At 38.3% G+C, this 13,841-nt stretch overlaps 1 protein-coding gene across 1 annotated transcript in view; it reads left to right on the plus strand.

Annotated features, from left to right (window-relative positions):
- Nucleotides 1–13,841, plus strand: part of PRAG1 (PEAK1 related, kinase-activating pseudokinase 1) — a 63,867-nt gene that overhangs the window by 36,274 nt on the left and 13,752 nt on the right. The window contains 1 exon segment of the mRNA XM_039846485.1: nt 8,247–8,404. Within this exon segment, the coding sequence (XP_039702419.1) occupies nt 8,247–8,404 (158 nt within the window).

Consider the following 13,841-nt stretch of genomic DNA (forward strand, 5'->3'; position numbering starts at 1 on the left):
TTATCTTTAAAAATAAGTATGGCTCTATTCCTGTTTTTAAATGGTTTCCACTGAATGCAAAGTGCATTTATCTTCAGGTTGAACCAAAGGGCTTTTCAGCTTATAGAGCCCCACAGTCACTAGTGCATTAACTAAAAATGCAAATTAACAGGCTGCACCTTAAAGGTCATTTGACCAAAACTGAAACTGACTTCCTATCTTTGTACATGCTAATAGATCAGTGGAGAAAACATGCTCCCAGAGCAGACGGGTCTTAGTCCTTTCAGGTGGCACTGAGACACTTGCTAAATAATCCCATCTAAGAGCACCAACGCATCTTCATCTAAGAGCACCAAAGATAAAAGCGACAAAAATCTTCCCAGCTTAGTTATCTGCCTTTCTCTTCCTGTATCCTGGAAAACAACAACAACAGTAACAACACTGTAAAAACTAGTAGATTTGTATGAATTCAGGATATTTTGGGACCATTAAATTATGTAGTTATGAGAGAGAATCAGCTATTGAATCCAGCTTTCCTGAGGGTTGTGTGCTCAATGTTCCTGCCTTTTGCAAGTTTTGCCGGGCGAGTGTAATTCTTTTCTTAAAGGAAACATTTATCCTCCCAGATGCCACTGCATTATTGAAACAGAGGCAGATAAACTTAATCAAGAAGCATTTAATAATTACTCTGTGTTCCAACATGTGACACAGCTCCTCAAACAGTTATAATTTGGGGGTTGAAACAAGCCTATTTCACATGAAACAATTAGAATAATCTAACCAGGGTTATAACCAAATGCTCAGTGATGTGGATCAGACTCCGTTCTGCGTGAGTTCCAGAGGGGACAGCCAAGTTAGAGAAGACCAAAATGGTTTGGGAGGGATTTATAGGTAAGTGCTACCGAGGCTGGGTCTTGAGGGTGGAAAAGTTTTGAAGGGGAGAGAGGTTTGTTTCCTTCGAGTCATTGTTGATGGAGGAGGGGAACACAGGGTGCTTTAGGGATAATGAGAGACCAGCTTAATTAGAGCGAAGGATTTATGAGGGAAGTAGTATATTAACATGCGCTCTAATGTATAGACAGTGGAGAGAAATAAAGACATCGAGATTGTCAAAGGAAATCTGGAATGTGTGTTTCTGTCACCGTGGGGGACCTGAGTTGATCAGTGTGGTGGCCGAGGTTGAGAATCTTTATAGGAGCTCTGTGTAGTACTCTTCAGAGTCAGCCATGGTCATGAGAGCAGTATTTTAGAAAGATTTTGAGTCGATGCAAATCTTTTCTGAAGATATGGATTGAACCCTCTGTATACTTTTTTTGAGGAGCTTGACAATGAAGGGGTGGTTTCAGCTCTATCCACTATCATATCCCCAACACTTAACACAGTGCTCAGCACACAGTAGGTAGTCAGTATTTGTTTGCTGAAAATCCTGGGAATGGTATTCAGGACAGACAGGATGGGGGATGCACTGCAAGTAATTCAGGCATAAGATATGGTAAAAATGGGGTATTCTTATTCACCAAGCAGACCTGGTTTTTCAGCTTGAATCATTTAAGGATTTCGACTTTAGGGTGTGGCTAAATAGCAGAGAATAAATGAGGTGAAACAATGTATTTTAGAGGGTATTTAAATTGCTTCTAATGATGGAGCCCAATAAGACAATTGGAGACTGAAAGCTGCAGGTCACAGAGGCAGATCCGTCTCTACTTTCCTGTACTTTTGCAGGAAATGCATTTTATAGAAAAGTCAGAGAGGAACTGAGGGGAAACCGAGAGCTTTGAGCTGGTGATTCACAGCAGGCTGACAAGGCACTCCTGCTGCCTCTGAAGCTGGCGCTCCATCCTCAGGGCTGCTCCACGAGACCCCTGCAGTCACTGGCCCAGCCTGTCACAGGGCTCTGGGAGGCCGTGCTGATGAGGATGGCACCAAGGGCTGGAGTCTAGGATGGTAAGAGTTTCTCATTCTTTGATTTAGGTACAACTTGATTTATTTGCATCTAAAACCATTCTGTTTTCACTTCTTAGTGATTTTTTAAATGTATATAGAATTTTTTAACCTGTTTATACTTTGAGAGCTACCTCAAAGGTCTTCTCTGAGTCATCACTAAACTTAGCAGTGAATTTGACCAACCCAGAGACATGGTGGTATAGATGTGTACCGGGTCTAGAGAGGTAATCTAAAACTGCATGCTGGCATTATTTGAATTTTCCTGTATGTAGCTCCAGAGGCAAAAAGGCACTCAACCAAAAGCATGTGAACTTAACAAAAGTCAGGGTGGTGAAAATGAAGATTTACCTCAGTAACACTTGAAATTATGCTGTAGTATGAGGATTCTAGCAGCCACGTAAAGTTTGACATATAGTCTCTGCCACACATTGGGGCTCGGCGTCCATTAAGAATTTCGGACATTGTGAAAACTCAGGGGTATTTTTAGAAGAGGTTTCTTCCTACAAATGAGGAAGTCTGGCAGATGGCTCTTCCGCCTGGATTATTTTTTCTAGCTTTCTACCAATACGGTATGGAGAAAACTCTGGCAAGACTTCTTTCTCTAAGGACAATGAGGGGAAAAGCCATTCTAAAACACTGGGCAGCAGCTGCAGTGCTCTGAGTCTCTAAGGACGCTGTGCCACTGGCCATGTATGTCGCCCTACGCTCTGTGACTGTGCCTAATCAACAGGGGGAGGCAGGAAAGGAAGTCTGAGCAAGAACGAGTCGTTTATCACACCGCATGAGCAAAGACATCTGTGTGGGGCTTGTCCTCGCTTTAGCTGATAAGAATGTTATTCACCACCCAAAGAGGAAAGACTAGAGAGTGTGGTTTTGGCTCATTGAAGCCACTTCCTTAAATGACTTGGCATCAAATTTCATCTCATAGATGGTTTGCATTGGTTTTATGAAGGACAAATCAAATTATCATTAATGAGGGAAAGGTTCTTGTAAAAAAATAATTGTAGTCTTGTTGTGTGTTGTTGCGTGCATTCGAATTATCATTTGGCCTTAGGTCTGACAGAATAATCTATTAGGGCCCAGAAGAGTCACCATTGGAATATTCAGCCCTTTCCACGGACTTTTAAGAAATCTGTTGCACACACAGTCTCAAGACACAAAAATAAGTCGTCAGTCCCTGCTTTGATGGCAAGCCTTTTATTTTAAAATCTGATATTTTGCTCATTCCCTACTTAGAGTGGCAATTCTCTAGGAGTACAGATTACACAATTTTCTAGAGTGGAAGATTTTGGATACAGCTTGTGAAAGAGTCATCACTCCCAAGATTTTGCTATTAGAGAAAGTGACACCCCTTTCTCTCTCCATTTATACCTGAGCATTCCAAATGCCTATTGGATTTTGGTTACCTGGTGGGAACCTCTGCTTTTTGAGCCTTTTTTGTAGAGAAACAGTAATAATATTCCCAGAAGCCATGAAAACATGAAATTGGGGCTTGGGTAATAACATTTACCAGGGTCTGCTTCAAGAAGCTTTCTGCATCACAGATACAAGGGACACACACACACACACACACACACACACACACACACACACACACACACGGAGAATTTATCCTGCAGTCACAGGAGTACTCTGATTTTGTCTGCATTCACTTGGTGAGTTTTCAAAGCTGTGACTTCTCCTTCACAGTGACTAGATGCAGAAGAATTAACCCTCAGAGTCTCAGAAGAGTTGTTAAGTTTGAGAAATAACTTTCTCCGTCTACGAGGCTATTCTGTGGTGGAACCAACTCTCACTGAGCTGTTCTGTCCTCTGAGGGGCCTGACGGAAATCCTACTGGGTCATCGCTTTTGTTCTGTGCCTTTCAAAGGCTCAACAGCAGGTCGACAGGAGTGGCCATCCTGGGCTCATTCAAGCCGTAGTGATTTTCTTTCCTTCTAGAGACTTTCGTTTTCAGTTTATCGAATATTTCAAACATACAGTGAAAAAACATACAGAAATAATTTAACTGGCATTTATGTATCTCCCTAAGATTTTTCAAGTATTAACATTTTGCCATTTTTTTAAGGTTTTTTTAAAAATAGAATATTATAGGTACAGTGGAAGACCTCTCCTTATTTAATTGCCTTTTCAATTTCCCGGTGCTACCCAGAGTAGTCACTATCTTAAAGTTAATGAGGAGTATTTCCATTTTACTATGTATAGTTGTTATACAAAAAATATATAGATTGTTGTGTTTTAAAATGTGTATAATGGTTTCTGTAATTGACACCACTTGATATACTGTACATGAGTCTTTTACAAGGTAGACTTTTATATTCATTTGAAGAATCATTTTCATATTGGTACATTACAATCAAGTTCATTTGTTTTTGAATGCTATAATAAGCAATGCTGTATACAATAATGTCTCTATTCCTTTATTGATGGACATTGGACTGTTTAAAATTTTGTTTTTGCTATTAGTAATGCTTTGAACAGCCGTGTTCATGTCTGAGGGTTTCTCCAGATCTGCACTGTTCGGTACAGTAGTCGCCAGCTTAAAATGTGGCCGGTCTAAATTGCCATGTGCTATAAATGTAAAATACATACCAGATTTTGAAGACTTAATATGAAAAAAATATAAATTATCTCATTAATAATTTTTATATTCATTGCCTGTTGAAATGACAATGTTTTTATATATTTTGTTAAAATATACTATTAAAATAATTTCACCTATAATTTGGCTACTAAAAAATTTAAAATTATATATACATGACTTGCATTATATTTCCATTGGACATGCTGTTCTAGATCAGGAATTGATAATCTACTACCCACAGGCCAGCTATTTGTGTTTATAAATAAAGTTTTATTGGAAAACATACCCAATCATTTATACATTATCTATGGCTGCTTTCCTGCATCAACAGCAGAGTTGAGTAGTTGCAACAGAAACTATATAACCCATGACCCTAGAATATTTACCATGTAACCCTTTAAGGAAAAGTTTGTCGACCCCTATTCTAGAGCAATGATTTTTAACCTTTTTTAAATCAATACCCATAAGAAAATATATGTTTAATATCATGATCCAACACACATACACATACTCCCCTGAAACGAAAGTTTTGTAAAACAAAGTTTCACAATCCCTGATATATATTTTCATATTTTCTGGTCTGTTCTATTTTGTTAAAATAAACTGTTGGTCAATAAACTATCGTGACTCAGTAAATTGACTTAGCAGTTCATTAACTACTAGAAATTTAAATATCTTTGCTCAAGAATGTATACTGAAAAATAGAATAGAAAGTGAATAGCTTCATTATAGGAATATGCATATTCAACTTCACAAGATTCATCAATGTGTTGTTCAGTGCGTGTGTCTGTATACCAATCTTCAGTCTCTTCAGTCTCACAAATAGTGCTAGAAAGTTCTCATTTTCCCACATCCTTAACAATATCTGATATTGCCAGACTGATCTGATCGGTGTGAAATGGAATCTTCTTTTATTTATAATCTGATTACTGGTAGGTTTGATCATGTGTTAATTGGCTTTTCTTGTTTTTTCTTTTGTGAATTGCCTTTTCATATCTTTTGCCCTTTTTTTTAATGGGGGTCATTTATCTGTCTCTCGTATATTTATATTCTAATACTTTATCCATTATATAGATTGCAAATGGCTGGATTGCCCACACATTTGGTTTTTTTACTTTTTTTTTTTTTACTTTATAGTGTCTATTATTTTATGAGACAGAAGTTTTAAATTTTAAAGCAATCAAATTTATCTTTTTTTTATGGATTTTCTCTGATATTTTCTTCTAACAAATTTTAAATCTTGGGGGATTTTTTCCTGTCAACAATTCATAGTTATACATGGTGTGAAATATAGTTCTACCCTCTTATTTTCTTTTGTCCTATTATTGATAGCTGGTGTACGAGTACCATGAACTGTTTATCTTCCCATCACTGATGCTACACTACATTCGTCACATAGCAATTCCCACAGACAGAGCTCTGTTCATTGGCTCTCTATCCACAAAATGATTCTAGATACATTAGAAACAAATTTTTACTAATCTCACTTATACTGTAACCAGGTCTAGAGGGTTTTACAGGCAAGTTTTAGAAATATTTCAAGGAACACATAATCCCTATTTATACAAACTATATAAGATCACTGAAAAAGAGAAAAAGTTACACAATTCATTTTGTAATTCTAATTTAACCTTTATAACAAAACTAGACAAGAACAGTTCAGGAAAGAAAAATTATGGGCTAACCTCACATTTAAATGTAAAATTAAAAATCCTAAATTAAATATTAAATTGAATCCAGCCATATGTAGTAAGTTAATGCAAAATGTGCAAGCATGGGTTAATTTATTAATTTATTAATGTAACTCATCACATTAACAGAATAAAGGAGGAAAATGATATGACTTTTGTACAGATATAGAAAACCATTCAATAAAATTCAATAACTATAAATAATTTAAAAATATAAAACACTTAGAAAACTTAGAATAAAAATACTTCCTTAACCTGATAAAGAACATCTACCATGCAGCGATGTTAAAGCGTTTCTTGTCATGCTCTGATGTTGAGTGTTCCCTCTTTGCATCTGGCACCTGAGAACTTTTCTTTCACTGCTTTGCTGTTACTTTAAATAATTGTGTGTGTGTGTGTGTGTGTGTGTGTGTGTTTTATCTATATACATCATCGAGTGTTTTTTTATGTTTGTGGAATGAGGAGCTATGCCAGTTCAGCAGCTATGGTGCTAGAATTTCACCCTTGGCAATTTTCTGAGCCTGAAGACCAAGAGACTGCAGAGACTACTCTGTGTTTGGTGCGGGGGAGGCAGGGGCACAGAGAGCAGTAGTTGGATTTCCATAGCTGGCTTCTCTCCTAGATTGAGGAGTGGTCATTATTCACAACTTCAGATCTTGGCTTCATCTGGAAAGCCATTACTGATGGATCTGATGAGAATAAAAATCTTTTATGAAACTTTCTATGACTATATTTTGCCAGAGGGTAAAAGAAAGATAATCTACTGTTGCAGCATGATACTTCCAAGATCCCTACAATGGCATTGAAATATAAAGAATACTGTTAGCTGTAATATTGCTATCACTGTCCCACTTACGTTTAACAGCTTCAAAACATTTTACATAGTGGTTCTAAGGGTCAGAGTTGGGGAGAGAGAGGTGTTTCTAAAGAGCACTTTTCATAGTAGCAAACAAACTTTCTCTAAACTTTTCTGTGAGTGAACAAGAGATTTCAGTGGCTGTGAAGACCGATAGGGCCTGGCCATGTTGAACATAAAGAACAATCAATACCCTCTTGACTGTAAGGTCATATGCATTAAATAAGGCAGTTCTGATGCCAGATCGATATTGTATTGTATATTTCCTGCAGCAGATGTTGAGATATAGATCTACTGTCGTGGGAACAGGAATGTCATCAGGAAATATCGGTTCAGATAAATCTGGGTTACCACCAACAGGGACAGAGCTGGATTGATTGTGGTGAAAATGTCAGGTCAGAGTGAATATTCATGTAGTCCTTGAAAAAGGGGGAAGGAGAAATCAATAAGCTAAACACTCTACCGAATAATGGAACTGTTTTTTTCCAAGGAGAAGTTCTTTGTTCCTGAACTTGGTGTTCCTGTCCCTGATATGTTGGCAATGTTGTCTTAGAGATGCAAAAAAAGATTTCATAGAAAGCTTAAGGACAGATTCATTCCACAGTTCTGGAATAAGGATTATGTTAACATGGTTATATCTGAGTATTGCACTAGACGTCTGGTTAAAATTTAAATAAAGTCCCCTTAATTCCAAGGAACAACCTAGACTCTTTGAAGTTATGTCAAGAGAGTACCAGGCAAAAAAGAAATCCCATGTTTTTAGTTCTGATTTGCAATTCATTTATGCTGTGATCTTGCAAAAGCTACCCAATCTTAGTATATCTCCATACATTCATTGGCTTATATGATGATATTCAATTTTTCTTTGTAGAGATGTTACATAGAATATAGTAGATGACATAAATGTTGTGGCAGAGAGGGTCAAAATATGAAAGCAGTTTTTCCTCAATCATGATTTTGGCATCTGTCTGTATTTAACAGATTCACTTCTCTTACCATACCCAAGAAACCTCTTACCATTTATGTGCATAGGTTTCAAAAGAGCCCCTGTTCTCTCTTCCCAAAGTATTTTTTTCGAAGCTTGCTGGTGTTGGTCAGGTTTCAAGAGCATAGTAGGTTCATGGTCCATTGGCCTTGTTTTTGACTAGAAACCAAATTAATTGCTTTTATTGTTTGTTGCTACATTTTCCAGGCACCTTTTAAAAATGAACAAGAGCAGCTCTGATTTGGAAAAAGTGAGCCAAGGCTCCGCAGAGAGCCTCAGCCCATCCTTCAGGGGTGTCCACGTCAGCTTCACCACGGGCTCTACAGACAGCCTGGCCTCGGACTCCAGGACCTGCAGTGATGGAGGTAACCAACTTCACCTTGACATGAAGGCTTAGATTCCCCCGAGTCTAGAAGGCCAGGATATACTGGGTTAACTGCCAGGGTTTGGGAGGGCTGAGCTAGACCTACTGTCTTGGTCCTACTTTTCCCATAAATTACACTCTTCCGGGGAGTGGTTGACATTGATTCCCTGTTGCATCCATGGCAGGGTGCCTCATCTCCTGCTGCACTCTCCAGTCATATGTGGTGCATCCACATGGTAACAAGGTGAGAGGAGGCAGAAGTTGAAAGCATGTTGAAAGACGATTCCTTGGGTAATGAGCCATCTCTATGTAGTTCTGCTCTCCATTTCTGTCCTAAGGATTAGTTTTCAGGGGGTTGGGCACATGCCAACTACAAGTTTTCTCTCTCGCCAACCCTCTGTGTTTCTCCCTCTCTCTCCCTCCCCTCTCTCATGTGCGTGCATGCACACGCACATGTCTACACATGCACACACTTGAACACAGCAGGTGTTTATATACACGTTTGTTGAGTTAAGAGCACATGTTTCAGTAGGTTACCATCCATCCCATTATCTGGATAAAGCTCAAAGGCATCACGTGTAGGTATGTCCTGATTGTGCATATTTCTGAAAAGGACCTCCCGTTTTCTATAGTTGTGATGAGTAGTATTAAAAGCTCTCACTCTTTCATTCTTCGTGTGTGTGTGTCCTCTCCTGTATCATGTTAGGTTTCGACATGCATTAGCATGGCTTCTTCTCTCACTCCTATGGAAGAATTTTTTCTCAGTAGGCAATTTTGGAGTAAAGGCTTCTATTGAAAATTTACTGTCACCATCATTTTTCTACCTAAAAGATGAGTACTGCTAAGACAAAAACATACGTTTCAAGTCAGAATGTGGTGTGTTCTGATGGGAAACTTCTGATAGTTCCAACTTAAAAACAGGAAATATCTTAGCCTTGATTCGGGTGGGATGTGACAAAAGAGGATTTTCTTTTTCTGCAGATTTTCCTGGGCTTCTATCTTTTTCCTTTTCCCATCCCATTGTGCAAAAATTCCACAAGGCAGATTATTCCATAGAGGGCTGGGCTGGGCACATGAACCATTAGCCCTGTGTTGGTCAGCCCTGACCCACTGTCAGGATTGTGACCAATTCTGAGGGAGCAGTCTACAGTGGAGTCCTCCATCGGTCACTGGCCAGCTGCTATCGATGAGAATGCGACTTAACTGCCTCCGCACGTTGCTTCTCAGAACCAGCAAGTCATGATGTTTGCTCTCAGAGCTCTTGTAGTCTATCAAGGAAAATAAGATAAAAACACGTGACACATGGGTAGATAGAATAAGCTAGAAAATTGGGCTGCCCAGGGCATGGGTACTTATAAAGGCTGATGGAAAAGAGAGAGGGTTTAAGGAAGGCTTTTCAAGAAGATGGGGCTTAGTGCATGTCTGAAGTGTGGTTAGAATTGAGAAAGAGAGAGCTTCTCAGGTAACAGAAACAATAAAAGAGGAGTAAAGACTCGGGTTAGCAGTGCACATTGGGAAGGCGGTAAGACCAGCCTGACACACTTCAGTGGAAGCAGGTGAGGGGAAAATGGGACTTGAGGCTGGTGGAAAGCAGGAGGCTGGATTGTACAATGCTCTTGAAACCAATTTATGGAGGTAGGAAAAAGGGAGCTGCAGGGGGTTAATGAGTACAATGGTGGCATCTAATTTAGATATTTTTTAATTAAAATGAGTACGTTTTCATGGTTATTCTTTTACGATGAGCAGTTATTCAATGGAAATGCATCTCAAAATTTGGATTCCTAGATCCACAGGAAGGTACGAATCTTGTTACCAGACTCTGGCTCCTTAGGATAAGCCATTTCTTTCTGCTGCTCCTGTGTATGGCTCTGTACCCGGAACCATGCTTTGAAATTGGCAAAAGACCAAAGGCATGCTCTTTCATTCTCTCTCTCTCTCTTCCTTTCTAACATCTCTTTAACATTAATCTGGAAAATATCCAGAAGCACTGGTCATGAAATGTGAGAAACCCTTCATTGGGCTTCCTATCATTAACCAAGGCTGCTTGCTTTCGAGCTATTATTGAACAATTATCTTTTGGTCCCGTAAGTCCTTACTCACTTCTACCTTGTACTCGAAGTAGTCACCCATCATACCATCTATTACTATTTGGCATCTAGTACTGAAGCTGAGAGTGGATCAGAATAAGAGAGGTAGAAATAGTTCAAGCCGAAGTTCTTTAAACCAGAATGTACTATCTACCTCTCTGATGTTATATATTAAATCATACTATACCTTTAGACTATATGTTTATTTTGTCAGTAGGAAATCACTGATGAAAATGATGCATTTCATTGACTTTTTGCATCTGCAGTATAGGCTGGCCAGAGAGGTGAGGACAAAGTCGTTCCGGGGCATATCATAGTAGTTGTTTGTGTAAACTACTTAAACGATCGTCAGGTTCATTCTGCTATTCAAGTTCTGTGACAAAATTTTAAATTTTACAAGAAAAACATAATTGAAATCTATAACTTTGTTACACTTTAAAAACTAGTTTGTTTAAACGTTATGTTTATAAAGTATCATTTTCGTATTAATTTTACATCTCTATGCTTGTGTCACATTTCACAGTCATCAGAGCACATCTGTTATCCCATTTGTCCATGTGGGTAGTTCAATCGAACAGTGAGTCAACTTGGTAGAAGGAAAAATCAGTCTAAGCAGTTGTTTCGTTTATGCTTGCTGTGGGAGGGACAAAGTGCACGTGCCAGGACAGATCTATGAATGCTGCCGACAGGAAGCTTGTGTGTAGTGAATGGGTGGATGGACGTGAGGGGAAATGATCTGCTAAATGAAATGGTCATCAGAAGACTCTTGTGCTTTAAACGGTTACTTTTAAATATGCAAACCTCATGACTCATTAAGATCATTTTCCTTTTTGATTTAGGATAACAAAATTCAGTTCAGTAGCTGAACAGGCATCTATGGATGCCAGGTTCCCATGGTACAGGTGATTAGAGAGTTTTGTTGAACTGAAACTGTTAGTACAAACACTAGATAAGAGGTCTAACTATACAGTGAGCATAGATATAAACTCACATGAAAATATGTACCAGGGCAGTGTTGGTTTTCTTATTTTTATAGCTAGCAAACCAAAAGATACAGAAAGTTAATTAAATATCTTGACAGTAGTTAGCTTGTTTTTCTAAATAATAATGCCAAGTCAGTTTTTAAAATGTACATTAATTCAACCATTAATTTGATAGATATTCGTTGAATATAAACTGTGTTCTGGGTATCATTCTAGTTGTTTAAGATATAGAAGTGACTCCTCCAAAAATACCCAGTTCCTTCTTTCATGGAGCTCACATTCTGGTGAGGAGAGATGGACAATGAAGAAGATAAAGGAGTCAAGTAGCCAGTGGGTCAGATGGTAGTAGGCGCTATGGGGAAAAACTGGGCCATGAAGGTGGCAGCGAGGGGCAGGAGGATCTGTCAGCAGGAGACAGTGAGTCCACAAAGATCAGACATCAGTCAAAATAAGTGACCGCAGACTGTCACCGAGCATTTGCTCCCTTGATTACTATTTCTCAGGCTGTTACCTGAGAATCTATAAGAAGAAAGAGTATTTTTTTTTAAAGGCGATCTTGGAAAAGATATCTGAAACTTTCTAGCTAAAAATAGTGTGTTTTCTGACTGTTAAACAGGCTTGTTAAAGCACTTGATCCTAAATCAATGGGTTCAGTCTAATACATTACATTGGAGTTTATACCCCACCCCCAACTCCCATAGAGGCAGATTTGGTCATGAGTTCTGTCCCAAGAGTTCTATTACTAAAGGATGAAGAAGCAATCACAAAGGAAGAACTACTAATTTTTAAGATTGTCTGTGGCCTGAGCCCTTACAATATCACTAAAGTGAAGCTTCATCTTTATTTAAACCATTTCTCTTCAAACTGAATTTTAAACACACACACACACGCACAACACACACACACACACACACAAACACACACACACACTTTTCAGTGAAGTCATTACATGTCTACGGTAAAAATTCAAACAATGAGGAAAGCTATGAAATGAAAACTCAAAGTCTTCAGACCCCCCAATGCAGCTCCTACCACTACTTCATACATTTTTTCTGTATTATCTCAGAAATTTTGTCCATATTTTGAACATCATAAACTTCATTTCTGTGCATTTTTATACTTATATCTTGAAGTCTTTTAAATCAGAACCTCTAGAACTACTTCATTTTTTTTAATGCTGCATAATTTTTCATCGTATGAATCAGTTAAACCTCTTATTAATGGATGTTTAGGTTATTTTCATCACAAGTCTACAGTAAGATCCTGTGACATATGTTGAAATAATTTGGTGAGCATATTTGTAAGATAAATTCTTAGAAGTGGAATTGATGTGTCAAAATATATATGCATTTTAAATAAATGTTACCAAATTATCCTCTAAAAATGTCAATTTATACTTTCATCAACAGCATGTGAAAGTGCTTTGAACTACCTTTTAATTTTACTATTAATTTGGAAGAAAACCCTTAAAGATTGTGTTATAATGAGGGACTGAAAGATCATGATTCCGGAAGAACACTTGGGCTGTAGGCATGGAATATTTTCCGTGATCCTTTTTTCCAAACTGAGACAGTGCTTCTCTTTTACATGTAAATCGAATCCATGTCTCGATTACTATTTCTTGGGATGATTAAGTAGTCCCGAGGGACTACTCACAAATGCCACATTTTCCATTCAGTTATAAAATGCTAATAATAATAATGCCTCCATTTCAGACCACCTTTACCTTATTAAAAAAGCAAGGAAACCTTTCAAAGGAATGCTCATTGCTTTAAAAAAAAAAAATTTAGAGTTGAGCCCATTGACTGTGGGACCAAACAAGAGGTTGCATAATTTTCCTTTGGAGGAAAAGTTACATGTGATGCTAGAACCTTTCCTCACCCCCAACCTTCTGGGGGCGGGGGGCAGGGGTTTGGCAGAAACGAGCAAAACTGCCATTTCCTGTGTGACACTAACAAGGTCCCTACACAGATGGCTTTAATTTTCTCACTTTTCTTTTAACATGAGGCGATTGAATGAGCCACAAGGTATGGACGAGATTTTCTCCATCTGCTTGTTCCCTATGCCTTGCATTTAGTAGGTTCTCAAGAAAAATTGACTGAACGAATGGATAAATCCATATAGCTATTTTCAGCTCTACAATCTATTATCATCATTAAAAAAATACTCTAATTTTTTGAACAAAAGAAAATTTCATTTGTTTTACCTTACTGGAAGTTGGAGAACAATCAGACACAAAAGCTAAAGTTTAGAGCGTGGGGACTCTTAAATGGAACTCTGCCCTTTGCCTCCATCCTTGCTTGGGCCCAGCTGCTACCAGAAAGCAGAGCTATGCATCGAGAGAGCCAAACAGTGCTCATTCATACTG

The sequence above is a fragment of the Pteropus medius genome, unplaced genomic scaffold (genome assembly GCF_902729225.1).
Source record: "Pteropus medius unplaced genomic scaffold, Ma_sr-lr_union100, whole genome shotgun sequence".
Lineage (NCBI taxonomy): Eukaryota > Metazoa > Chordata > Mammalia > Chiroptera > Pteropodidae > Pteropus > Pteropus medius.